Source organism: Eurypyga helias, unplaced genomic scaffold (assembly GCF_000690775.1).
Source record: "Eurypyga helias isolate BGI_N326 unplaced genomic scaffold, ASM69077v1 scaffold15666, whole genome shotgun sequence".
Taxonomy (NCBI): domain Eukaryota; kingdom Metazoa; phylum Chordata; class Aves; order Eurypygiformes; family Eurypygidae; genus Eurypyga; species Eurypyga helias.
In genome coordinates, this window is record NW_010257366.1 from 4,173 (window position 1) to 30,601 (window position 26,429).

Genomic DNA, 26,429 nt, shown 5'->3' on the forward strand with positions numbered 1-26,429 from the left:
CTATCTTAAGCAAGGGGTAAAAGCACCGATTTCCCCAAGCCCCTTCCAGCAGTATTCCATTGACTCCTACAGCAAATCTCCATCGCCAGGAGCCTGCACCACAGGCTTGGGAGCTGACGTAACCTGAAGAACATTTTGACAGGTTCTTGTACTTTGGACCAGAACACAGCACAGCACTCCTAAATATCTACTTGAGATTGTATTTTGCTGTTTGAGGTGAAGGTAAAATGTTTTTCTGTTTGCTGCTACTGCCGTATCAATCGGCAAATTGGTTCCAGCAGAATGTGCTTTCCCACGTGGTTACATTTTATGATCTCAAATTTTATGATGTGCAGCATTGTGTTCTCCTACCTTCATCATGGTTCGAGCCATATCGAGTTACATGCAAGGAAGATTCCCCACCACCACCACCCACCCATTTGAAACAAGAAGTCTTAACGCTTTGGCTTCTCGGGTGCAAACAGCTTCTGTGTAGTTTCGTAGAACAGGTAAGGCTCACTGTCTTACTCTACACAGAATTTGTATTCTGCAACAAGATTTTTCACTATTTCCATCAAGTGGCATAAAAGATATTAGTAAATTAAAAGAATTTTAAAAAAAAAAAGAGAGTTATATGGGGCCAGATAAAATAAATTATTGCTTTGTTGGAGCAGTACAACTCATTGACAAAAACCCCTCACCCTGTATGCTGGAAGTGCCAAGTATCTTGTGAAGCCTTTGAAGACATAAAAAGAGGACTTTTCACAAGATGAATAACTAAAAACCTATCTATACTCAAAAATACTTTGGAAATTAATAGGACTACTTAAAAATTTCATTAAATGTCAGTTCTGGCTTGGTTTTAAACCCTAGTTTGCCTCAGTTTGGCACAAGGTTTTTACAGATTACAGCGCTACCCACTCGACAGACCGTATGCCCAAAACAAAGCAGGTTCAAAAAGTAAATCACAGTTCAAGTTTGTTGACAAATGAATTTGTAAAAAGAACAGTTTACACCAGAAGGATCAAAGTCAGCGCCTTTATTAAATGTTCCTTCTTTAAACAGACTGCATTTAATCCCCCTTTCGCACCTGTGATTTCTAAGGCTATTTTAAATACTTTGCTTTACAGGGATTTTCAGTCTTTAGAACCGTCACAAGCAGCAAGTTAGCAGTACACAAAAACAATACGCTTTTAACTTTCACCGAGTTCTATTCCTGCTTCCCAGGGCCCGTGGAAAAGACCAGCAATACTTCCAGTACTGGCTTTGTTCCACAGACCCTGGAAAGGAAATAGGTGTCACCAGAGTTTAAGCCTGATGTGCTTCAGCCACATCTCACAATTGGCCACAGTATTGATTAGTATATCTGTTTCTTGCGCATTACCTGTTTCAAAAAGGGGACCAAATTTTCAATTTTCAGCTAATGTGGGTCTAATTAAGGCTATTCTGGTATATTTGATACTAAAATACTCTCTGGGAGTCCTTTTCATGAAATCCCATCAGAATTAACATTTTCAAAAATGAAAACATTTAAAATAGGTGTTGGAGTTGAAATGCTGATGCAGCGGTTGGTTCAGTGTTTTCTTGTCTTGTGGAGCTTTATTATCACGTCAGTATAGTGTCATCGATCTGTTCCTCAGAGTCAGCCTGGCACGCCAGCTTCTTCAGAGATCTCCTGCAGCTTTCGTTGAGAAGCTCCAAGCTGGCAGCATCTAGAATCTTGGAAACGGACTGTGGAAGGAAGACACCACCAACTGTCAATTCCCTACTACATACCTTCAAAATAAGGATAAATGTAAGTGCCATACAAGCTGTATTTATCTGCAGTCTTTCAAGCACAGCAAAACTCTTCCTCTGGTTTTGGGATTCCAGACGTGGGAACTGTCCAAAAGCAGCTAAGACTTAGAAAACATGGATGTAGGAAGTAGTCCATCCTAAAATACTCTCTCTAGCACCAGTAATGCTGCAGTAGGATGATAAAGTGACAAAAGCAATCAACTAGCAGTCCTAGCTAAGGTACCTACAGCACAGGCAGGGCTTAAGGCATCACTGAAAGGAAGGCTGCTGCGTTCGAGATGGGAGGTATGTTAAGCACAGTGTGCTACTCATAAAATCAAGGTAAGGTTGTACAGTGTCAGTATTGCTTATTTCTTCACGGCTTAGCGTAAGAACACTGATGAAAGCTTAAATGCACATAGGAGTGTCCCACTCCATCTATTTCATAAGAGACTGCCAGCACACCGTGAGGCTCCAGGCACAACACTTAACCATACGCAGAGCAGTGTGACACAGCTATCTACCAATGATTACATTTTCTTCCGTCTCATACCTCAAGCACTTCTTCACCCGCTCTCATCTTCAGAAGATTGACGATAGCTTGGTCGCTGTAGGCTCTTACACTGGTGTTCTTGTCTTTTGTGTTGTCCAGAAGCGCTTTGAGAATTGGTTTAATTGTCTGAGGATCCAGTGAGGGAAGGTGGTTTTTATTTGCCCACCAAATCATCTTTTCTGCAACTAACTTTATGTCACTGGATGAGTTCTGAAGACACTGAAGGAGAAGACAAAAATTAACTTAATTCAGATATACAAAGCACAAGTATTTAAAGTAATAGTTTATCTTTTTTTCCTAATGAAGTATTTTAAACTATAAATTCTTAAAGGAAAAGCCAAAAGTTTTCGACTAAGAGGTACACAAGAGACAAACTTGTTAGCAACAAGTTTGACTAAACTGTAAGAGTAGGAAAAGATCAAACCTTAAAAACAAGATATTTTTTCAAAAGAAAACTAAAAATGTGGCTGAGGACAGGGTCACACCCTTCTCTCAGCTGTCCCAAGAAATGACAATGACCATGAAAAGCAGCAAAAGCCGACACTGTTAGCACCTCTGTAAAACACACTCAATCAGCAGCAACAGCCAAGGCAGTGTCTGGTTAGAATATAAGGTGCATTTCAGCAGTGGATTTCATTTGAAAATTAAGGGGGAAAAAAAAAAAAAAAAGAGCTTTGTATTTTTGATTTAATCTCAACACATTTAAAACAGCAAAGCTAGCATCTGAATGTCTACTGCATTATTAATGCTGCAATAAAGGTATTGTGACAACTGTGACACTATTTTATATTTTAATACAATATGACAATACAAATCAATATATAAACGTAGGATTTCAAATAAAAAGTCTGCTTTGAAGAATGATGGCCTAATTCAGATCCTGCCTACCATGAGGGGATACTTTTATGGGACAGGGTGAAACTAAAAACAAACCCACTAAAAACAACCAAGAAAGAAAGGTATTTTTGAGGTAGAATATTCAATACATCTGGACTGAAAGAAGGGTTAATTTCAATACTCTCTTTTATCGCAGTCTTTCGAAGCTAGTCCCTTCCACAACAGGGGAAGTCAAAAAGTACTGTGGCAAAATCAGGTAAGGTAAGAGTTGGTATTTGATGCATTTCTAACAAAGGCCCTTTGACCTTTAGCAACCTAAAAAAACCTGACGACTCTCCCCCCCAGCTCTTCTCTGCCAGCAAAGGAAAAAATTAATTCATAAGAATCAAAACTGAAGTTTAACACGGAAAGATCAAAAGTCGCATTTCCATATCACAGCAGGGATAGCAGTATTGCACTCACAACTGCAAAGCAGGCTGATAAAGTGATTCTGTCTGTACTGTCTGTCACACAAAGAAATACATAGGTTTTCATGGATTGGGGGATTTAGAGCTTCCCAAGATAAGGCAGCATGCTTTCTGTTGTCATACTGGGTTACCATACAGAAATTTGACAGAGAAGGCCACCCATGACTTAGCTCAAAGAAAGACTGACATCACGTGAGAACAACACCAGGTACTTGCCATAAGAAGTCTTACCTTAATGAAGAGGTTGGAAAGTTTTGGAGGCAGGTTCCCTCCTCCTTCCATGTGGTATTTCATAAGAAACCCCATCCCTCGGATGCCGCTCACTGCAATGGGAATCTTCAATGCAAAGACAACAATTGGTATTACTAGAGGAGAGTTGAGCAGCCCTTCTAATAACTAGGTACATGGTCTGGTAAGCTTTTGCAGAAGGCTAACTTGAGCTTTCAAAAACAACTGTTTCCTGCATGCAAAGCAGGAAAGTATGGGGTTAATGTTAATAGGATGTGAAACAATCATATTGCAACTATATGCCACGTGGGATAAGGTGGCAGCCGCCAGCTTTCCCAGCACAAACTGCTCATTCAACCCTAGATTTGAAATCTTCTTCCTAAAATTAAACATTTGCACCTCTCGTATATCTGGCTTATGAATGAGAACTTTAATAGGGAAACAGAAGCATAATTTACTGCCAATTAAAGCTTCTCTGCAGCTGAAGATTATTTAATCTTTGTCTCCACAGCAATCAGAACAAATCAAAGAATCGGAACAGTCATGTAATTTCACTATAAAAACCACATCTAGCCAAGGGAGAATCTTCAGACTGCACTGGGGGGTTTTTGTTCTGCTTGAGAACACACAGAACCTGCACACTGTTTAGAACTTCCAACACGCTTGCTCTCCTGTAGCACTTACCCTGTCAGCAGTGGCATTGCTGAGGATCATCTCCTGAACGCTGTTGTAGTACTTGGGGGAACACAGCCTGCTAGGAGCAACGTTTACAGCCACGGAGAGAGCCAGGCTCCGTCCATGTCTCACCATCCAGTCAATGCCAGAGACATCTGCTGCAAGTGGAAGAAAAGAACAATAGCAAGGCTCCTGCTACCCATTCCTCTTCATCTAAGAAAGCTTTTGTCACTGTGTCAATTCATTTCCATAAAATGAAATAGTAAGCAACATCTAAAGCAATGCTTTGCTTCCTCCACTCCTCCCAGAAAGCCGTACAAACAGAGGTAAAATGCAACACCTTCACCAGACAGGAACACCTCCTGGGCAGATGTGGAAACCAGACACAAACGAGTGACGCTGTATTATTCAAGCCAGTTACTTCTGATGGTGTCAGTCACATGTAATCAGCCCCTGTACTGCTTTGGTTGGGACAGAGATCATTTTCCTCACAGCAGTAAGTGTGAGGCTGTGTTTCTTTCGTATTCCTGCCAAGAAGAACACTGACAACATACTAATGGTTTTAGTTGTTGCCAAGCAATGCTGACATTAAGACAAGGACTTAATCCAAAGCAGAGCCTCATACTAAAAACATCAGTGTGTTATCAACATCCTTCTCAGCACAAATCCAAAACACGGCCTCACACTAGTTACTGTGAGGAAAAATAACTGATCCCAACCAAACCAGCACACAATCTCAGATCACAGTGTCATCAAAAAAGGTGGAATGGCCCTCCCATCCACCCTGCCTGAACACCCTGTCATCATCTCTGCCAGCACTAGCAGTCACACAGCCATGCTGGCACTTCCATCAACTCACCAAAAAACAAATCCAGAAAAAAGGTTTGGGTGACCCCAAATTACATCTACCACCCTGTGCTCAGCCGTGTCCCAGGGTGTACAAATGAACAGCCATGAGCAAAGAAAACAACAAGAAAATCTACAAATTCAGGTTTAAGATAAAAGAGGAGGAACCTAGATAATTAGTCGCAAAGTTTTCCTGAACCAATGGCTGAGAAGGTATCTTCCCCCTGCTTTCAGAATTGGTTCCAGTGAACGTAAAGGGCTTCACCTACCCAGTAAGTGCTGGTGGAGAACAGTACTGAGCTCCTCTTCCGACAGAAACGCGCAGAGCTCTGCTAAGCAGCCAGCTGAGGCCATGCGGGTGGCATCCTAACAAGGACAGGAAGAAGAGAGCTCAATACACACCACAGAGAAGCAGCAAGAACAGCATGTGACAGAGATGGTATGAAATGAATAGAGGAGGAAAGAAATACTATCTGTAGTATTTCATCCTACTACCTGTGGATTTCTGTCAGTTCACAGGGTTTCTTGTACATAATGGAACTAAAAGCCAAATCCACAGTCAACAAGGCCAGCTGAGACTGCAGAATTACAGACCTTACATAAATTCCGATTCTTAAGTGGAAAAGTCATAAAGATGAAAGTGAATGTTTTAAAAGACATGTTCCCAAGAGCTAAGCTTAGATTCACAGTCTAAGAAGTAAGCGTTACTTCTAGCCATTATTTCTGTGATAAATTCCTACTACTTTTCATTTAAAACTTCCAGGCTTTTGTGGTTTTGGCTTGCTTATGTGACCATCCCAACACTACTCCTCTCCCCCCTGGAACTTAAAACCCAGTGGGAGTTTTTCTATTTCTAGCATATCAACAGCTGCATGTCTATATTGCACAAATCAAGATGTAAGAAAGAAATTAATAGATGATTAATTGTAATCTCACAGATCATACTGTCGCTATCTGCCGTATACTAAAGACCCTATATTAAGCTTGGAGAGTTTCTTGCTCATTGGAGAAAACTGCCATTATCTGAAAAATTTCTCACTCTAAATGCTAAACCCCACCCGAGAGCCTACAAACACGTGTGTCCATACAGTGAAGGTATTGCAGGTTTTCACCAAGATAAAAAGCAAACCCTGACTTCAGAGCTGCCTCAAGCACGTTGGCGAGGAGCAACAGGTCAAACCCACATGTACAGTTGCTATGGAAACATTAAACTCCCAGATTTTCAGAGTCACCAGAGACTGGCTAGGCACCTCTAATTCTTGCACTCAGCTAACACACTACAAGGCTCCAGCAAGAGCGATTTTACAGACTGTTTTCAGTTTAGTGAGTTAATGCTCAACCACATGCTTCTTTATATAAAATGTATTTCTACTCTAACATTAGTAATTTCCTCCAGAAGTTATTTTAGAAAATAATTCTGTTAGAAAGTTCAGATTTTAAATTGAAGAATGTCTACAGCAGGGATCCTTTGCAGCTGGCTGAAGCAGTACCTCATCATGTCCCAGCATCCCCAGAAGCACCGTGCTGATATTCTTCCTAATTGCAGCATCTACTTTTGCACCCGCTCCTCGTGTTACAAACCGCAGAGCCTGCAGCATTGTGTCCCTGGAAGTGATCACAACGTACAGTCAGACACAGCCTCTCCCCCCAGCCCCCACGAACAAACAGAGTTCTGGAGACCGGTGAGAGTTTCTTACACAGCAGTTACGCTAGCAGGACTTACAGGTTAGGAGAGCAATACTCTGCACTGCTGAGAACCCCATGCTAGGGAGTATTTCCACATTTGTGTATTTGTGCCTGTCTCTTACAATCTAAATATTTTCTGACTATTCAAACACTTAATTCTAAAATCAGGAAGTTAATTTCTCAGGGATCTGCGTGCTCTGGATACAAGAACAGCTGCATTACTTCGGGTCAGACTGACAACTGATAGAGTATTGTACCTGAAGGTGGGCTGCAGCGGGTTGCTGGGGGTGTGCAGGAGAGGAGACCTGGGCAGACGTGAAGCATGCTTCCTGAGATACACTGTCACAGCTTAGCTTCTGACAGAGGCAATTCTTTGTTTAGCAACCCTTAACAGTCAGCTGCTTTCACTAGCACGTCCATCTTACTCTCAGAATTCAGGTGGGGTGGGAAGCAGTTCTACACAAATACCTGTAATCGTTTTGTTGGTTCATCCTTAGTAAGCAGGAGGGTCTGAGATCTCACCCACAGCTTACCTGACGGCGGAGTCATCACTGGAACGAATTCCATTCAGTAGCTCCGTAAAGAGAGGATCCACTTTGACATGGATGACAATGAGTTTACCGAGAGCATCGGCAGCTTTAAGGCGAACGGCACGGTTTGAGTCCTGTAGAGCTTTGGTGAAGGTTGTTTGCAACTGGGGCAAAAACGGTTTCAGGGCAATCTCAACCTGTACCAGAGACGAAAGAAGGGAAAGTGGTGCAGTCATGTCTGAAACAGTGAACAGACATCAAAGCCTGAAAACAGCACCACCTCTTCTACTGCAGTCAGTTATCACAGACAGCCCTTATTCAGACCTAACACAGGAAAAACATGAAACAGTATTTTACCATGCAACTTTTTACCCCTTTCAAATCTAATCTTATTTTCTGTATATTGAAATGCAAAGGTAACATCGTTGAAAGACTTTACACTGTCATGAGCACTAAAAAAAAAAGCTCAGCTCAGTTCAAATACATAACGTGATTATATCTGGACTTAACATTTCCCAAAAATGGTGGACATCAGAGAGAAATTAATGACATGGTAGTTTCTTTGCAAGTGTTATCAGCATTAATAATATTTCTGTGAGGTCCAGAAATTGATGTACTGGAGGCTTTTTTGATAGGCCAGAAGCTGTTGGAAAAATCCAATCCAGTTACAGTGTCATTCCTAAATATCAAATCCATGCCACCAGACAGCCTAGCTGGATTTACATGAGCAGCAGCAGATATTGCTGAAAGTTACCATGGAAAATGTTCACAAACCACAATTACTTTGAATCTTACCTTGGCTAAAAGAAGGCTTAATGTTTCAAGCAGAGCCACCTTGACATTCCAGCTGAACCGATCTCCCAAGATCCGAATAAGTGGCCCAGTAATGCTCACCACAGATGGTTTAAGAGCTTCAGCAGAAGTCAGCTTAATAACCAGCCCTAGGGCCTTGGCTGCCTCCTCCTTCTGCTCTGGATTACCAGTTAAAACACCTTCCCGCAGCACCAGGAGTATGGAAGTCACTCCCTGTCACGAAAAGCAGATAAGCAAGCTTAGAAGCTAAGATGCAAAAAATACATAACTTATTTTTGTTCCTGTTATACACCAGATGCACAGGCTTGGAGAGTTTCTCTCAATTTCCTGTTGACCTTCAGCTGCCTGCTTCCACATTTACAGAGCTACTTTTATTTGGTTTGATTTCATGCATCTCCGCCTTACTAAGCCAGTTGCTATGAGAAAAGTGGTGGCGGCTCAGAGAATTTTTAAACCAGAGAAATTTGGCACAGAGGTCCAGCTTTACTCCCCCACAAAAAGCAGCCAGCGACCATGACTTACAGGCATAACAGAACTGTCAAAGATCTTGTTACAGGAGGAGCCTGCTGCAGGGTAACTCAGGAGCAACCTACAAAAAGTCTTTCCAACATGCAGGTCTGGCATGTGCCAAGTCACTGCTTCTAACAGCTGCAGTGTCATAGCCACCAGTTCCCCCCAGCAGTGGGATTACGGCTGTGATGAATCCACACTCATTCTGATCCTTTACCTTCTTAGGAATACAGAATCCCGGCACATGCTCGCCTTTGGCCTCATTCCCTACAATCCGGATGTCCTTGTGCAGGTCCTCAATGAGAGCAAGCTGGTTCCCAGCATCTAGTTTCTGCAGGAGAGAGCGGTGAGACAAAGATGAGGCAACACGGCACCAGCTATCCTTTGTGAATTCTGCTCAGGCGTGTCCAGGGAAGACACCCGTTTCCTGCCGCCTCGCTCACAAAGCTGAACTCAAGCTCGTCTTACACATCTCGATCTTTACAGCATTTGCAGATGTAAATGTACTTTACAATCAAACAGAAGGTTCCATTTAGGCAGTTATTTCACCAGCTACCCCCTTTTTCCCCTTGCCAGGCACTTTTTGAGACTGCCTCTCACCTTGGTGATGGAGTTAAGCGCATCCCAGCTTTCATTCAGGACTACAGGGTTGGTGTCATTAAACAGACGTATCAGGCCGGACACCAAGCTCTTCAGGTGGCCGGTATAGTCTGCTTTTGTCTTGGAGCAGTAGATATTCAGAATGACAGCTGCTGCCTGCCTCATTCCCAGCTCAGGGCTGCGGGTAGCTTCTAGTAGATCTTCAGTTATAATTCTTTGTCCAGCATCATCTTCCACAGACAGAATTACAGACTGGCAGTTTGCCATCTCCTAAAGAGCCCAGATTAACTGTATGTTAACTCTCAAAAAGAACAAAGACAGATTTAGCCACAGGTTTCCCCACGTTATTATCCATCGCATTATCTCTTAGAGAAATACTACAACAAGAAATTCTTCCCAGAGAGGGTGGGGAGGCACTGGGACAGGTTGCCCAGAGAAGCTGTGGATGCCCCATCCCTGGAAGTGTCCAAGGCCAGGCTGGATGAGGCTTGGAGCAATCTGGTCTAGTGGAAGCTGTCCCTGCCCACGGCAGGGGGTGGGACTGGATGATCTTTAAGGGCCCTTCCAACCCACACCATGGTGTGATTCTACGGCATCCCACTTGCCAATCGTTTTTCATCAAATAGCTGGTCATATCACCATTAAAGGCTCAATTCAGTCCCGGATCAGCTGAACTGATGATGCACAGGTCGCTCTCCAGCTGCAAAAGGGCTAATTTACAAAACTTAAGAGTAGCTCAGTCTCCTCCATCTTCCTCACCTGTCAGAGACTGTGGGTCTTGTCAGCTAACATTTTTTTTATTTGGGAGTTTAATGCTATGCATCACAACACTAATTACAAGCACATCTGTGGGTACATGAGAGATCTGCAGGCCGAGTCAGGGGTAGAAGCTGATCTAATGGGCATCTACAGCAGCCAGACAACAGAGCTCTATCACTCACTTCCTAATTCCCCAACTATGTACATGTCTCTCCACAGTCACAAGTCCAGGATGTTCTCTGGAGTCCAAATACCAGATGTTTCGGAAAGCAGTACAGGAGGAGTGCTGCATGCAAAATAGGAGATTTCCTCCCTTCAGCCCTTTAATCTCTCAGTCTTCTCTACCAAGAATAAATACAAAGTTAACTAGACACTCTGGCAGCTCTCCAAGAATAAGTAAACATAGAATTGTGTCTTGTTGCAGGCCAAAGAGACTTTTATATGGATACAAATAGATTTGGAAAGCATACGTTTTTCGACTCACAATATGCCACCAGGCAAAAAGACTCATCCTGAAGAAGCTAATGGACTGAATTAAAACATGCAATCTGTGAATCTAGAGAACACAGATTCTGTGCTGGGAAGCAAACCCGAAACACTGTCTTCAGGCAACCTGTCATAACAAAGAGCTGAGCCGTGCTACTTGCCAATTGCTCTTCACTGGTCCCCAGCTTCTCTTTCAGCGCAGACATCATAGCAGGCAGGATGACGCTCAAGTGCCGTGTCAGAGCGTCCCCTGCCACTGACGAGAGGAAAGCGAGCACACGGGTGTTCACAGGGGGGATAGTCAGCTAAAAAAAAGAGACGAGCAGGAAGTTTTTTTCAGAAGGAATCTCACTTCATCTACAACATGCAGAATTTAAGCATAAATGCATCACAACACAAATGACAATGTTTTGAGAATGAAATTGGAATTAAATTTCAAACTATGCTCGTCCTTTTGGCATATCCGTCTGCAGAAAACTGACAGCAAGCAGAGGAAAAAGCACAGTGCTGAACTTTAAAACTTGGTTCCAGCTGTACCTTCGGCACCAAATAAGGCAGCACCACACGGCTCTTGACAGCCATAACTTGTTTAAGACCATCCACAGCAAAGTCAGATGTCTCTTCATTATCCTACAGGTAAAGAGAAAGTTATGAGCCTGAGAGATGATTTGTGACACACCAAGGTAAACCCTGTTCCGAGTGACAATTTACCACGTGATCACATAACCAACACACCAGTCCTGTCCAAAAATGCTCCCATACTATATAGCAAAAAGCCAAACCAAGCTCTTTTGTCACATCAAAGTCTCTGTATCAGGCATGGTGGCCAAGCCACTTAAGCAGGTGACAGTGACCATTCCCTAGCAGAGCCAGCCGTAGCAATCCCTGGGCCTGTGCTTTAGCCACAAGACCTTCCCTGCCAACGGCTAGGATGACTCCATGGAGGAGACAAAACAGAGCTGCCATTCCCTGGAAGGTCTGGCACTACAAACCTGCTCCTCCCTTAGCTAATTATTCAAAACCTGTCCCACAACGTCATTAATCAAGTTGTTGAGTGATGCTTACCAGCTGCTTCAGCAAAAATGGCAGGATATCTTCAAGAGCTTGATGTCCAATTGTTGAGTGCAACTGTTCAAATGTTTTAGCTGCAGCCTCTCGGACTTCTTCCAGAGGGTCGCAGAGTGCTTTTCTCACTGTAGGAACTAGGGACTCGGAGAAGAGCAGTACCTAAGGACGTAGAGAGAAAATCACAGAATGTCTAAAGCACAACAGACACGTGCATCTCAGTAAAGTAGCTAAGAATGCAGAATTCGCACCACTGAAAGTAACTCGCAGTTTACTTGAAATGTAAAAGCAGGATTAATCACTACAAACAGCTGCAGTGCTCTCAGGCTACCTAGTGGATGCTTTCTATTATTGTATCTCATCAAAGTCAGAACTGTGCAGTGCTTTACATTTCCTGACAGATACAAATGCATACACTTGCCTGAAGAACAACTCATGTTAGTTACAGACCTGAATTCAGTCCATAAAACAAGTCCAGCACTAGCTGTATTATTCTGTCTCGGCTGCAATACGTGCATCGTAAACAGATTTCTAGGAAACCGGAGAGTTCATCTTCCACCTGTAACCTACCGCGTCCCTGCTGGTAGACTTCATTATCTCGCTCAGCCCGATGCAGACTCCTTGCCTCTCATCACTCTTGTCTGACCTCAGTCCATCTTCCAGAATGGGAATGATTTCGGGAAGGATCTTCTCTCCTAACTTTCGGACAAGGTCTCCTAATGTCCGTGCTGCAACCTGTCCCCAGAAATGTATTAATTAACTATTGTCCTGTTTTATAAAACTTAAGTTGAACTGTAAGCAGATACTAAGTTCTGACCATAAACGACTGTTCACGGTATAGAGAGAGCAGTGGGCGTGGAAACACCACCGTGGGCATGGAAACACTACTGTCGTAAGCAACCAGAGCCAGGTAGTTTTACTGTCATCACAGTTGCCTTCAGCAAAGAGAGAACTCGGACATACTCATGCTCAGAACAGTTAAATTCATGACAGCTTTGGGGTGATAGACAAGAATTATCCTGTGTTCTTCGGGAGTCAGTTTACACAGTCACTTGCAGCAACAGGAAGGCATTACTCAGTTTCTCACCGTTCGCTTATCTGCACAAGTACTGGCCAGGAATTTCAGCAGAAGCCCGAAGAGGGTTGGCAAGATTTCACGCAGTGTGCGAGGAGTGTTTGAGACTACAATCTTCCAGACGTGTAAGGAGGCTTGTCGCACTACCAGCTGGGTGTCAGAGCGGCCCATGTACAGCCCTGCCAGCACCCTGTTCCTCCTCTCCACACCAAGAGCATTAATAATAGCCTGAAAAGGAACAGCACAAAATTGTTATTATCCACTCCTGAAACTTATAAAAAGAACAAAGTACGTGACTGTTCAATGTGTCTTTCCAGCAGGCTTTCCACGCTGATTTTAAAACAATTAAAAATTTAAAAATAGAAAGGCACAACAGACAAGAACAGCTTTACCTTGTTTGACTGGGCTGTTCCAAAGTTGTCATCCTCTGAGGCAGTTTCTGTGGTCATTTTTCCAGTGACTCCTGAGATATGGAATAGAAGATCTCCAAGGAGCTGAACTGAGCTAAACCTGGCAACAGGAGCAAGTCAAGTGTTACAAACAGGGCATTCAGGTGGTACCTGTCCAAATACAACAGTACCTCAAACGCAAACGTGAGCAAAATGCAAGGCAAAGAGCTAGGACAGCACTGAACTGCTGCACGGGCTGATATGTAAGATCGGTCTGCCTACATGACTGAGAAGAACCACGCTAAAGAGAAAGGAAAGGAATGAATTCCAAACTGGAAGGGGCTGAGAGGATTCTGGTATCAAAGCAGTAAGTCAGGGAATAGCCACGACTCTAAAAGGAACGAGACACTGCCAGTACTGTCTCGACCCAAAAGACATTCACCTGGGTTAAGTGCCCTCACCAGCACTCAGCTGACACAGCCCTTTAGTACAACTCATTTTTGAGCAATCACTATTAGCTGTCAGCGCTCCACATTTCCATACACCACAGAACAACGGCTTACTCAGCATTTTGAAAAATGAAAAACAATACACGAGGGCTAAATATTGCCACATCAACCGCCTTGGAAGTGCTTTTCAGAGCCACTACCAGAATTAATGATCTAGTAGGAATGCTTTGTAGGTACCAGGAAACTGGCAGGGCTTTGCAGACTCAGTGCCATAAGGCATCACATTCAATCCAACAAGCAAAAAGAGAGATGCTTTTGCTTCCCAGGAGGTCTCTGCATTTGCTTGAGGAGCAACACAGAGTCTAAATCACACCAGGTTTCTAACCATGGAAGAGAAATAGCTGTGGATAAGATGGTTATCCCTTACCTTATCCTCCACAAGTCATCAAACAGGCCATCCTCAAGCTGTGGCAGGAGAAGCGCAATGGCCGTCTCGGCATACATACTTATGATTCTCTGGCCAGCGCGCAGGGCGGTGTCCCGCACAAACTCATTCTCGTCTGCCAGTGCCTGAACACAGAGAGAAAAGCATCTGTGAAAGCTGGGTTTTTTTTTTCCAGCAAAATACACAAAACCAACAAAATGCCATTTTCTCTTGCAGCCATGAAAAATAAATGATACAGAGTTGTGAATGCACAAAGGTGATTTCAAGAAATTGCTAGTGACTACAAACAAAAGACAACATGCAATAACTTGGAACAAGAAATCATTTGTAATTTCTTCATATTTTGTGTAGTGCCGCAAAGCTGGACAAGTCTCTGCATGTCTCAATTACAATAATGATGCTTAAAATACTCTGGAGCCTTCTTTTTACCCTCTAATAAATAAAACTTCAGGCCTTTGCTACGTACCTTAAGGATACAAGGAATGATGGGACCAACATAGGGAGTGAACTTGTCTCCAAAGGTAATTGGCAGGTAGTTGAACATCATGATATAACCATCTCGTACATGCGGAGCAATATCCACTTTACTGGCAGTAGCTACAATCTCTGGCATAAGTTTCTCCAGCTTTTCTACCCCCAAACCAGCCACAACTTCAGCCAGACCTGGGGAAAAAAAAGCAGGTAACATAGCCGATAAACACAAGAAAACAAGCTAATCTGATTCGATAGGAGAAAGTCTGAGCTCAGTATTCAGACACAGCTGTCCTCACCCTGAGCAGCACCAGATCGATCCACTGAGCTCTGCTCATATGTCAGTGTCTCCATCAGCCATGGCAACAAATCCTCAAAGCACGATTCTCCCATACCCTTCACCATGGCTCCCAGTGCCTTTGCGGACACCGTACGCACCTACCAGACAGAGATTTGCAAAATATTATGTTAAAAATATCAATGTTACTACGACAGATGTGTCGGACCGATCACAGATCTGCAAAAGATCAGGACAATGTCTAACCTAATGCACTGAAAGACAAACTGTATTTGTACAAAAAACCTTACTTCAGGTACAGGATCCAGCAGAGACGCCTTCAGTCCAGGAGTCACGCTGGGTAGGTAAGGAGCCAGATCCTGAAAGAAAGAGCCCCAGGAGTAAGAACTAGATTCAAAATGAGAAAGAAACTTAAGTCACCTTCATGTAAAGGGCATTCAGCCCCTTGTTACTGGCAATCATCCTTAACATCCTGAGAGTTTAATCAGTTGCTTTCCTAATCCTGCAAACAAGCACGCTGAATTGTCCCGCAAGCCCAAGGAACAACACCAGTTCTACGTGGACCACTCAAAACCTTTTGATGCTCACCCACAACCTAGCACTTTGTGCCTAAGGAAAATCCAACACTTAACATTTACACAAGGTTTAAAGGTAGAGATTATCAGCACAAAAATTAAACCCAGCTCTTCAGCCTACCGTGAAGTTCTACAAACATTTTTCCAGCAAACCCTGGATCCATTTTTAAGCAGCTGATCTGTGTTTCACTGGTACTGGTTTTGCTTGTTTGTTTGTTGAAGCATTTCTTCTACGGTAAAAATTACAAGACCTTTTTGCTGGGATGAATCTGGTAATAACTAGATGACCAAAGTACCAACCTGATGGTCTTAAGCACCTGAGAATTGTCACTGTCTTTAGCCATTACCTGTTCACTTACATACATCTAACTAAAGCAGCTGTGTGGATTCTAATTCTGTCTACCTTAGCAGCAAAATGCCCAAACCAAATGAGTTCTCTCTAGTGCTTGCTCTGCCATCTCCTACACAGCAGCTACAGCACACAGAGAGCATTTTTAGCACTGTACCTTCTGATCAGTCAGGGAGTACATGTTCCCAATGATCTGGGCAGCCATTTTCCTGGTGTCTGTGGAACGATCTTGAAAAGCTCTCTGAACAATCGGCATGATCAGCGCTAAGGATGGAGCGTCAATGAAATGGACAAATTTGGTATCCAGCAGAGTCTGCAAACACTTCTGGGTCTTCCTGGAGGGGTCAGTGAGAGCATCCAACAGAACTGGAGCAATCGCTGGACATTTTTAAAAAGGAGAGAGAAGACTTTATTTGTATATAAAAAAAGAATGCAGGTCAGGGTGTTCTCTCATAGGATGTTTTAGATCCTTCTAAAGGAATTAGCAGCACAGGAACAGAGAAACTCTATTAAGAGCTGACAAATTGGAAGGGAACATTCAAAAAGCCTTGAAGCAGACAGCTGTTGTAAGCTTTCAGGTTATACTTTTCTAGAAGAAGTTTGATTTCCATAGAAGTTTGGATTTAATCCTAAACACCGTGAATATAAACCTTTGTATTATAAACCATGGTCACATCAGGGCCGCTCTTCGGCATTAGAGATGCAGCCAGTTCTTACCCAGGATCTCTGGATTCCTGATGACAGACCCAATCTGCCTGAGAGCCTGCTGACCCGCGTTCTGCACCTTGACGTGGGAGTCTGTGAGCACTTCAGTAAGTTTTGGCACAATATTGGGTAAGCAGGAAGAGAGCTGTTTGGGTGCGCAGTACGCCATAGCTCCCAGCAGTTCCACTGATCCTGTGTGTGAAGTACACAAAAATAAAGACAAAACACAAACCAATACACCGCATTAAGAAGTGATACGAGATGACCACATTCACCTCAAACCCCTGTCTGCAAGAGGTATGACCAGTCAGAGAACACACAGAATGGCTGAAAGGCGTTAAGCCACTCTGTGCCACTTTAAGACACTAGAAACTAATTTTTTCTTTTAGTAGAGGAAAGAAAGGAGGGAGAACTTAGAGCTCCTGGAGCACTTCTAGAGGAATGAGGGGTAAAAAGTGTCCCTTGCATCTGCTGGAAGGGAAAGAAGTTGCTCATATGTATCAGGAAACTCAAAAGTTGTACGGTCCACAGTCCCGTAGAAGACAGTAAACTATCACAGCCATCTGCAGGGATGATGGAATAAACAAGGGGAATGACAGCAAAGGGAATACTCTCAGTCACGTCAGTCAGACATCGGTCCATACCAGCTTTGGTTCTCCAAGATTCCTCTTCTAGTGCTGCAAGAAGTGATGGCAAAACCAGCTTCACTCCGTGAGTACTCAAGTTGCTCATCACGGCTTTGGCACAGTCATCTGCAGCCTCCAAGGAAAAGAGAACATTTACAAGCTGTGTCACAACACGTTTCTTCCTTCCTCAGAGACTCAATGGGAACAAAGCCTTCATGTAAAACAGTGTCTATGTACAATGATGCAGCCAGCCAAGTAGCTCCTAATTAATGGCCAATGAAATAAGATGCTTTCAGTTCTTAAGATCAAATAGCGTTAGTAGTATCTCACGGGATAGACCCACCTAATCAGTTTGCCTAGTTACAAGCAGTATTCGTATTCATTCATCTCGGTATTCTCTTAACACACTGCTCTGGGAAATGTAAAGCATCTTACCTCTCGCACGTACTGGTTCCCATCTCCAAAACAAAGCAGCAAGTGAGGAAGCACATGAACCACATAGGGCTCAAAGAGCTTGCCAAGCATGCTGCAGAGCATCTCAAAGGCAAACAGAGCCCCTAAAAATAACCAAAAAGACAGTCAGAGGAAAATATAACTTCATTCAAAGGGGATGGAAAGAGAAGACAGAATTCACCAAACATCTGTAGAAATTCTCCTAAAGCACTCAAATCTCAAAGCTGAAGCTTCTTGCCCTCTTGCACTTGTGGCCAGTGCTGTGGTAGGGGTGTCTGGTCTCAGAAAGGACAAGAAGCCCAGTAACATTTAAAACATGTTAACAAGTCCTCTCAGTCCTAGCTTGGGTGAGCAGAAATAAGGACAGGAAACATTCAGCAGCAAAAGGAACAAGTAGGCTGTGAAAGCCTCTCTGGACCAGCTGGAAAGGAATACGTACGGTCTCAGAGGAAGCAGGAGCCCACCTAGCAACACCTGCCTTTGAAAGCAGGAGGGAGAGGTGCCAAGAACATTGTCTAGAACCCAAAACCCTTCCTCCACCTCAATGCAAGGAGAGCGGTTGTAGGACACTACACACAATCCATGGCCTCACGACACACACTCCCCATTTCCTTCTCTGCAAACTTGACTAAAATAACAGCAAAGGAACCAAGCACAGGGGTTTAGATACCATTTGATCTGACCACTGTGGTAGTAGATGCAAGAGCAATCGGAAATATTTGGAGGGAGAAGTTTCTGGCCCTTACCCTCACGCCGCCGAAAGTTCTTCTTGTCCTGGATAGCATTGGTCAGTGTGGTCATCATCTCCTGCTGCTTGAGAGAGAGGATGCCAAGGCCTTTCACCAGGCCTGCCAGCCCATAAGCTGCACCTTTGCGCTCAGCGTACTTATCCGACTCTAGAAGCAGCTGCATTAGCTTCTGTATCATTCCTCCTGCATCCTCCTTAATTGCAGGCACCAGAGGTGGTAAACAGCTTGCAACTGATTCTTGAACCTGTAAACAATCCACCAGCTATCAGATCACAGAATATTCACCGCCAACATGACAGCTTTCTGTCACCAGAGCCATTTGTCACCACTCTGACATCCCTAGAAGTATCACAGTGTTCACCTGCCTTTGCACGGAACACGAGAGCTCCTCCAAGACACCCACCTGCTGAGATGGTGTGGACAAGGCTGCTATCAGCTTGCCAACAATTGGTTTCACTTTAGGGTCGCTCTTGTCCAGATGTTTTGCCAGTGAACCCATCAGAACGACCACGCTTTGCCTGACAGCATCATAACTGGCATCGTTAGGAGCATTTTTCAGGAATTCTTCAAACACTGGCAAGAGAGAGTTAACATTGTCCTGAAAAACAAAACCACAGAACTTGCCACTAGAGTCCACTCAGAATGAGATTTGCTATGCTCAGTGGACTTGTTTGTACTTCTCTGAGCCAACAAACTGAACAATTACACTGTATTTACAGTTCATTTCATGTGTCACATCACATAAAACCTTGTGCCATCCCGACAGGCAACAAATATTTCCTGCTGGAGAGAAGTTAGCTCTTAAAAATTTGATCCCCCAGACCTGGCAGCACGGTGTTCTGCCAGCAGCAATGCAAGCTAGTAGGCAAAACTGCTAGCCTAAACACCAGTGCCTGCCCTTTCGCTTGCTCCACTTGCATGGGGAGAGCAGAAAGAGAAAACAAACTTCACTCTGCTTTTCTAAGAAACAGAGGGAAAGAATCAATCATATGAAAATACTCCAAAATCTTGGGCTACACGGGAATGCAGAGGGCTGTCCAGAAGAGGTGACTGGCACATATGAGGAAATCAGAAGGTGCACACCTCCCCTGTCTAACACTGCTGGAGAAGGGCTGGCAGTGACGAGAAGGATGATCCTCAGCTCTCTGAATGACTTCAGTTGTTTTCAGTTTAATTAAGCCAACAAACAGCAAGCTTTCATGTTTTGCTTTGCATGAGGTCTGAAAGGGAAATCTCCCCTTCCCAGGATTAAAAGATCTGTGGTCTGATTTTACTTCCATTACTCAAGCTTTACACACTTTTAACTCCAGTTAATTCAGCGCAGTTTCTTTTTCATTGCAACGACAGGGAAAAACTACACTTAGTCAACACTAGTCACTAACAGAACCATTCCGAGCACGCAGGATTTCCTACCACTGAAAGTTTTTACCTATTACAAGTAACAGCAACCTCGAAGAAAAAAAAGTGTAAAAAAAAAATCTATGGGCTCCACTGCAGTACCTACATTTTCATCCCAGTTTTTTTTCCCTTGCTAGAGAGAAGTGTTCAGACTTACTTTGCCATGAGTGTTGAGCGTTGAAAGAGCTGCATCCAACATGCACTTCCTGACTTCAGGACTGCGATCATTCAGGGCATCCGGTACAAAAAACTGAAAGAGAGGCTTCACCTGAAAACTGTCCAGATGCTGTGAGAGCTTGTTGAGGGCCAAAGCTATGCCACACCTGTAAAGACAGTCAGCTTGTGATCACAGTTACATTTGCTACCAGTAGTACATTACAGAAATTAAAAGAGAGAACCACTATGAAACCAAAAAGCTTCAGAGTGTCCAACCTATGTGCATTTCGCTACGTAACTCTGTGCTGCAGGCTCCCAAAAGGACAACCATCCTTCAGCCATATAATGACTTTTATCCCGATTAAGCCTTACAGACACTTGGGCCGACAAAGAGAGATATCAGGATCCCTTCATCTACTGCTGAAACACAGCAGCTTTACAACAAGGTACATCAGCCCTACAGGACAGATTAGCTTAGGACAGGTAGTGAACAAGATGATCTCCAATTAAACCTGTACAGGCCACAGAAGTAGACCAAAAGTAATTATCCAAACTGGAATTTGTCCAGGTCATTAACGCTCGCTCTGCTGCTCCTGAAACAATCGATTGCCCATACAGACATGGGAATCCAGCAAGATAAGACAAAGAACAGTCAGAGAAGGAAAGTCTCTGTTCTTATCAGCAGGACACAGAGAAGAGAGAGCATCCAATATTTTGATGGAACTGAGAACATTTCAGTTTGGCCTGCCCAGCCTGCTTGAGGGGCACAGATATTCTCTACCAGAAGGAAGCATGAAACCAGCAAGTCAATCCAGCCGCATATACATTTTGGTCCTTTAGCATTCCCTTATTTCTCCACTGCCTGAACCTCTAAATAAAACCCTGGAACATCTCATTTGGATGCGCAGGAAGTGATGAGATCAACCGGAAGATGACTACCTTGCTTCCCACTGGTCAGGTGGTGATTCAGAAATCACTCGTCCCAAAGCATCCAAAACCGGAGGTGGCCTCTGGAAGGAGAAAAAAATTTCATCAGAACACCCTTCCCAAGGACACACACGCAGAGAATGCCATCAGCCATGCCTGCAATGCCATTTTATAGTCCTGCACCCTTCATTTTATAGTCTGATACCACTAGCAGAAGAGCTCGGTAAAAAACAAACCAAGCAGAGAGCCAGCTTAGGCCCAAAAAGCCTTGGACTGACCCCGCTCTGCCACAGTCTTCCTGTGTCACCTAAGGTAGATCTTCCACCTGTGCAATGGTGCCATTATTGGCCATAATTTTAGCATCAGGACATTAAAGTCTGTGATAAGTTCAAACACAGCAAGAGTAGGCTTCATGCACACCCTCAAGAGAGACAAAAGGGGAAGTGATTAATAAAAGATATAAAATATAGCACAAGCTTGTGCCTGTCAACCCCTCAGCACTTACATAGAGCTTCTCCTGGTAAATCTCTGTAAGTTTATTCATGACCTCTGCTGCTTGGTTTCGATACTGAGCTACAGCTCTGGAAAGAGCTTCAGCACCTGCTTGTCGCACTGCCTCTTCGTGGTAGATGACATCTTTGATCAGCATAGAACAGAGGTCAGGCTGCAGCTCCAGACCCATGGACTCCCACAGCCTGCAGCGTACATAAAGAGGTGACTGATCACCCGTCAGCAAGAGAAGCCACTGCTACATGTAAGCAGCAGGCTCACCCAAAGCTGCCCCCACCATGGGAGGCAAGTCCCTGCCAGTGGAGCTCCACGAGGCGAGCAGAAGAGGTCCCCTTACAACCCAGTCAGCCAGGAAGAACTCTTACCTCTCTGCCAACTTCTGAATCTCATCTTCCACATCAAACTTTACTACCCAAAGGCGACGCAACAGATTCAGTCCATTCTTTTCATCGCTGTCTGGGGTTGGTAGAACCATCTGTAGCTCCATCAGCCCCTGAATTAGTTTACAAGAGAATCAGTGCAGGATCTGATTTTAGAAACACTTTAAAGCACTGAAAACCTCAGCCAGGTCAAGCTCTCAATGGTTGGAGTGTCAAAATGCATGTTTGCTCGTGCAGTACACTGCCCGTGCAGATCAGGGACTTCCTGTTGGCAACAGGCGAGGTGGTGAAACTCCAGAACAGCGTTCCATAGGCAGGATGCAGAGAGGCAACTAGGCAGCGGGTTGTGCTCTGGTGACTAGAGTCTTCTCTGATTCTAAGCACAGAGAAACCAGCTCAGGTGAGCTGAGCTGAAATTTGTTCATGGCAAAGAAAACCAAGCACCCTTGGCTTTTTTCTTCCTTTTTAGTGTTCTCAGAAGTGACTAAGCTTGAAGCTTCCCAAAAAAACACTAGGCCAAATCAGATATGGGAATTTTTTTGACAGCTTCTCTCTTTAAGACTAAGCTCTATACAACTGTAAATAGGTCATAATTACACTTCTTCTAACAAAACAAAGGTGTAGATACACCCAGAGTACTCCTGTTTGCAAGATAAATCTAGCACAAAGAACGTTCCTTAAGAGCATTATTGTTCAGTAGCTACTGCCTCCTCCTGCAGACACACTACTCAAAGACTAGCATCACAGCTGAAGCCTCTTCATCAGCGTTGGAGAAGACTCACCTCCCAACAAATGAAAAAATTCAGCGTGACCCGGCAATGATTCCCACCTACCCTGAGAGCTGCATCTCGAACATTCATGCACGGAGACTGCAGGGCCTGAAGTAACACATCGATCTCCTCCTGTTCTGCATAGGCGCAGCCATCCTCCCCGCTGCTGCTTGTGCACAGGGCGGTCAGTGCGTTGGAAGCCAAAACCTAAAATGCCACGAGGAAGTATCAGACATTCCACTGCTGCCTTCGCCTTCTGCATATCTGGTCACAGCAAACGCAGGCTGTGGAAGGAATTCTCCCAGAACAGTGACACAGGTTCGTGACGAAGACAAGAATTGACGAGTTCAGTCCAACCCTTTGCCTTTCTGTTACTGACATGTCTGCCATCTCATCCCTTAGAACAAACACTTGGGGGAGCAACTACTAAACTTCTTTGACAGAGCAAGGCCTTAGAGTAGGAATAAAATGTCACCTGTGGAAAACTGAAGCATATGTTTGGTACAATAAAACCCATAGGAAAAAGATACAGCCACTTTATCCCAAAAAGAATACCACAAACATAGGAGAAAAGTGGTAATGTATCGATCCCCAGGCTCAGAAATGCAAACCAGGCGAGTGCATTTCCCTCAGTTAGATGCTGATGAAACCTAGGCAGAATCCCTAGGTTTCATATAAAGCCGAGGACTCACCTGTAACCGTGGAGAACCTGTTCCTATCACCCGGGTCAGCAGAACCAGCATGTCCCTCCGGGGCAGCAACTCTGGGCCATTCTGAAAGGTTGGGGGGAAGAAAAGGTAGAGGGAGGAGAAAAAGCCTTATGTCCTGTGACTCCAGAGTACCTTGTCTGTGTATAACACTCCTTATAAAAATCACAATCAAAACCTAGGGTGGACAGGTAACCAAAACCTGTGGCAGAGAACAGTCTTATGTTAATTTTAACTTGCAGAATTAATCTGCTTTGTCCAGTTTACATATTAGCTGTTTTATGCTATGCCTCATCTGAAGGAGGTCATCTGATCCCCACTGCTCTCACTCACTTCATCCACCAGCAAAGCCTGGTCGTTTCCTGATGATCTCAGCTGAGCATGGACCGTAAGGATCTGCAGAATCTTGACCAGAAACTCCTCCTTGTCTTCACTGTCATGAGGTGTCTGAGTCATAACTGTCTTCAGGAGAGGAAAGACCAAGGAAAACGCTGGTGCTGATAATGGGGCAGCACCTGTGAAAAGGAAAAACAATCCTGTGAGCATAGCTGATCTTGTTATATTCCCAAATGCTGTAACTCTGTTTTATTATACTGACTGGTATAAATCGGTAGCGTGCAATGCTTCAGCGTTACGTTGAAACGTGCTCAGTGACCCTTAGCATTTCTGTGCCCCTAGAAACACCATGTCTAAAGGACACTGCTCATGTGGACTCACCCCACACAGACAATGCTTAGCCTGCTCAAAGCAGCACACAGCCAGCCCCCTGTTTAGCCTCTACCCCTTTGCCACTTCACTTAACGGCAGCAACAGTGTGGCTCCAACAGTGCCATCTGGCATTTTAGTGTTAGGTTAATGGCTGGACTTGATCCTGGGGGTCTTTCCCAACCTAGATGATTCTATGATTCTACCTAATGTTGTTGTTGCTCGCTACACTGATTAGCTGGCTTTAATTAAAGTCACATTAGGATTCCAAATGACTTCCAATGCTTCAACAGTGTAAAAATACACATTGTAAATGAAATCGAAACAATTCAGTGGGTTAAAGTAGAGAGACAAAACTGAGGTTTTGTCTATCCTGGAAATACTCGTAGGTGGGGGTGGCAGAACACAAAATCAAATCCATCACACAACCAAAGCTCCAATAAAATCTGTTATTTAAAGTGCACCAGGTTTGTGTGTACGCTCTGAGAATTAAAATGAATTAAACAAACAAACAAACAAAAGCTCAATTTTACTTCCAAGCAGGAGGATTCACACAGGGGTCTGATACAACTTAACTAATTCAACCGTCAGTGTTCATCTGTCCCAAAGCAGGGGCCCATTCGCCAGCTGTGTCCCCTTTAAACACTCCCTACCAACCTAGCTAGCTGTCTCTCCACGCCTCAGCTGGATTCTTGAGAATGAGGTTCCTGTAATTCTGATGCAAGTCTCAACTCCCCTCCCTCCTTGAAAAAATGAAAGCTTTTGGATTCCTGTTGTTAAAGATTCTGATGTTCCTCCTCACAGGGCTTGGCTATGGGACATAACAACTGCTCCTTCCAGCCCTCCAGTTAAAGCAGAAGCACTGCACATCTAGGGAAAACTTTTGCTTTCTACACCTTATCTGTGCTGCCAGAGAATGCCAGATCTTCAGTTTCTAAGATACAGATGAAGAGCACTGCAGATACAATACTGCAGTATTAGTCAGCTTATGTAGGGCACGGATACTGCAAAAGTAGTTCAAGGGAGAAATATCAAATACCAAACACACTGCGAGCTCCTAGCTGTTTCACAGGAATAGCTCAGGTAAAACCCCCTCCATCTCGGACATGGGCTTTTCTTTTACTCACTGTTTGCTTTTATGCTTTCTTTTTTTTTATTATTAGCTAGATTTTTTAGGCTTAAGCAACTGTCCCTCTATATGCAGCAGAAGGAAAAAAGCTTTATATGGGAAGATAAATGTTAGCAAAGCAGCTGGTAATGATCAATACAAAAAAGATTATAAAATGTAACTTAGCATTTCGATGATGAATGATAAATTTTATCATTCCCCATTATAATGGGGTATGGTGTCTCTTAGGTCTCATGGCAACCTAAGAAATTAGCCTCTACTGAATAATATTGCAAGACTACACTCCAAGGAACTTTGAAAATGAGGAAAAATAATTTGAGAATACAACATGACCTGTCCAACGAAGTGCCATAGAATCTACTTCTTTTGCAGAAATGAAAAAAGAAATCAGATATTCATTTAATTAAGCACTGCAGGAAAACTTGAAGGACGAGGGTTGAAAACACCTCCACTACTTTCTGGAAATGAGCCTGAAAACAGATTCAGATGTTAATGAATTTGAACTTACTATGGAAATAAATTGTATAGCGGAGACACGGAATTATCACCGAGATGTTCAGCACTGAAGAGGTGCTCGGCACGGTCAGTGCTACTACTCGGCTGTGAAGACTATGTGTGTCACAGCCCCACAACCGCGGAGCTGACTGGCAACAGAACAGCAAGAGGAGAACTGAACTACTGGCGTAAGGGACGAAACGGAATCCTACATTTCCTTTACTGAATTATAAACCATCTACCACAGCAGCTTCTGATAGAGCTAGATGATGAACAACCCCAAAGCCTGGATGAACCACCCCTACCACACCAGTACACCTGATGGTTTAAGACAGCCTAAGCCATCCCTGCCTCCAAAGGCAGCAGACCTACCCTCCCTCTTCTGTACTGTCACCGTCAGCACACTGGTGTAAGTCCATCCTGAAGCAGACTCTGGAAGGGAACTAAAACTAGCCCAGTGGGAGGAACTGTGAAAATACTGGTGCTTGTCTCTGTGTTACAGAGTGGGAAAGAACTGCTTCTACAACCATGCCAGAATAAAATATTCATGAACTGCAGCACCACATAGCAAACAAGCAGAGGCCACAGGCACTTCACTGCTGAGATCACAGACAACAAGCGATTATTTTGTCTTTCTACTTAGTCTCACTGAATCACTTATGTTAAGTGGTGTTGAAAGGCAGGAACTATCCTTGGGAAAGATGAGCCATAATTTCACAGATTCACAGAGTGGTAGGGGCTGGAAGGGACCTCTACAGCTCATCTAGTTTCACTGCTATTCATTACATATGAATCATTTTAAGAAAAAATACTGTTATTTCATTTCTGTGCGTATTGTACTTGTAACATCATTCCTGC

General features: G+C 43.8%; 1 protein-coding gene across 1 annotated transcript in view; it reads right to left on the minus strand.

The window, feature by feature from the left end:
• Nucleotides 1–988: 988 nt before the first annotated feature.
• The window catches only part of GCN1L1 (GCN1 general control of amino-acid synthesis 1-like 1 (yeast)), a gene marked incomplete at its 5' end in the record, with an annotated part of 40,506 nt that continues 15,065 nt past the window's right edge, over nucleotides 989–26,429 (minus strand). The window contains 33 exons of the mRNA XM_010153988.1: nucleotides 989–1,710; nucleotides 2,309–2,527; nucleotides 3,844–3,948; nucleotides 4,525–4,673; nucleotides 5,631–5,727; nucleotides 6,852–6,966; nucleotides 7,581–7,774; nucleotides 8,373–8,603; nucleotides 9,118–9,231; nucleotides 9,501–9,770; nucleotides 10,907–11,050; nucleotides 11,283–11,375; nucleotides 11,811–11,972; nucleotides 12,381–12,545; nucleotides 12,898–13,113; nucleotides 13,278–13,395; nucleotides 14,151–14,293; nucleotides 14,635–14,831; nucleotides 14,939–15,077; nucleotides 15,228–15,296; nucleotides 16,019–16,239; nucleotides 16,579–16,758; nucleotides 17,211–17,325; nucleotides 17,628–17,749; nucleotides 18,392–18,638; nucleotides 18,798–18,992; nucleotides 19,950–20,115; nucleotides 20,888–20,958; nucleotides 21,381–21,570; nucleotides 21,751–21,878; nucleotides 22,599–22,742; nucleotides 23,228–23,308; nucleotides 23,576–23,757. Coding sequence (XP_010152290.1) covers nucleotides 1,585–1,710; nucleotides 2,309–2,527; nucleotides 3,844–3,948; nucleotides 4,525–4,673; nucleotides 5,631–5,727; nucleotides 6,852–6,966; nucleotides 7,581–7,774; nucleotides 8,373–8,603; nucleotides 9,118–9,231; nucleotides 9,501–9,770; nucleotides 10,907–11,050; nucleotides 11,283–11,375; nucleotides 11,811–11,972; nucleotides 12,381–12,545; nucleotides 12,898–13,113; nucleotides 13,278–13,395; nucleotides 14,151–14,293; nucleotides 14,635–14,831; nucleotides 14,939–15,077; nucleotides 15,228–15,296; nucleotides 16,019–16,239; nucleotides 16,579–16,758; nucleotides 17,211–17,325; nucleotides 17,628–17,749; nucleotides 18,392–18,638; nucleotides 18,798–18,992; nucleotides 19,950–20,115; nucleotides 20,888–20,958; nucleotides 21,381–21,570; nucleotides 21,751–21,878; nucleotides 22,599–22,742; nucleotides 23,228–23,308; nucleotides 23,576–23,757 — 5,108 coding nt within the window. The remainder of the gene's footprint in view (nucleotides 1,711–2,308; nucleotides 2,528–3,843; nucleotides 3,949–4,524; nucleotides 4,674–5,630; nucleotides 5,728–6,851; nucleotides 6,967–7,580; nucleotides 7,775–8,372; nucleotides 8,604–9,117; nucleotides 9,232–9,500; nucleotides 9,771–10,906; nucleotides 11,051–11,282; nucleotides 11,376–11,810; nucleotides 11,973–12,380; nucleotides 12,546–12,897; nucleotides 13,114–13,277; nucleotides 13,396–14,150; nucleotides 14,294–14,634; nucleotides 14,832–14,938; nucleotides 15,078–15,227; nucleotides 15,297–16,018; nucleotides 16,240–16,578; nucleotides 16,759–17,210; nucleotides 17,326–17,627; nucleotides 17,750–18,391; nucleotides 18,639–18,797; nucleotides 18,993–19,949; nucleotides 20,116–20,887; nucleotides 20,959–21,380; nucleotides 21,571–21,750; nucleotides 21,879–22,598; nucleotides 22,743–23,227; nucleotides 23,309–23,575; nucleotides 23,758–26,429) is intronic.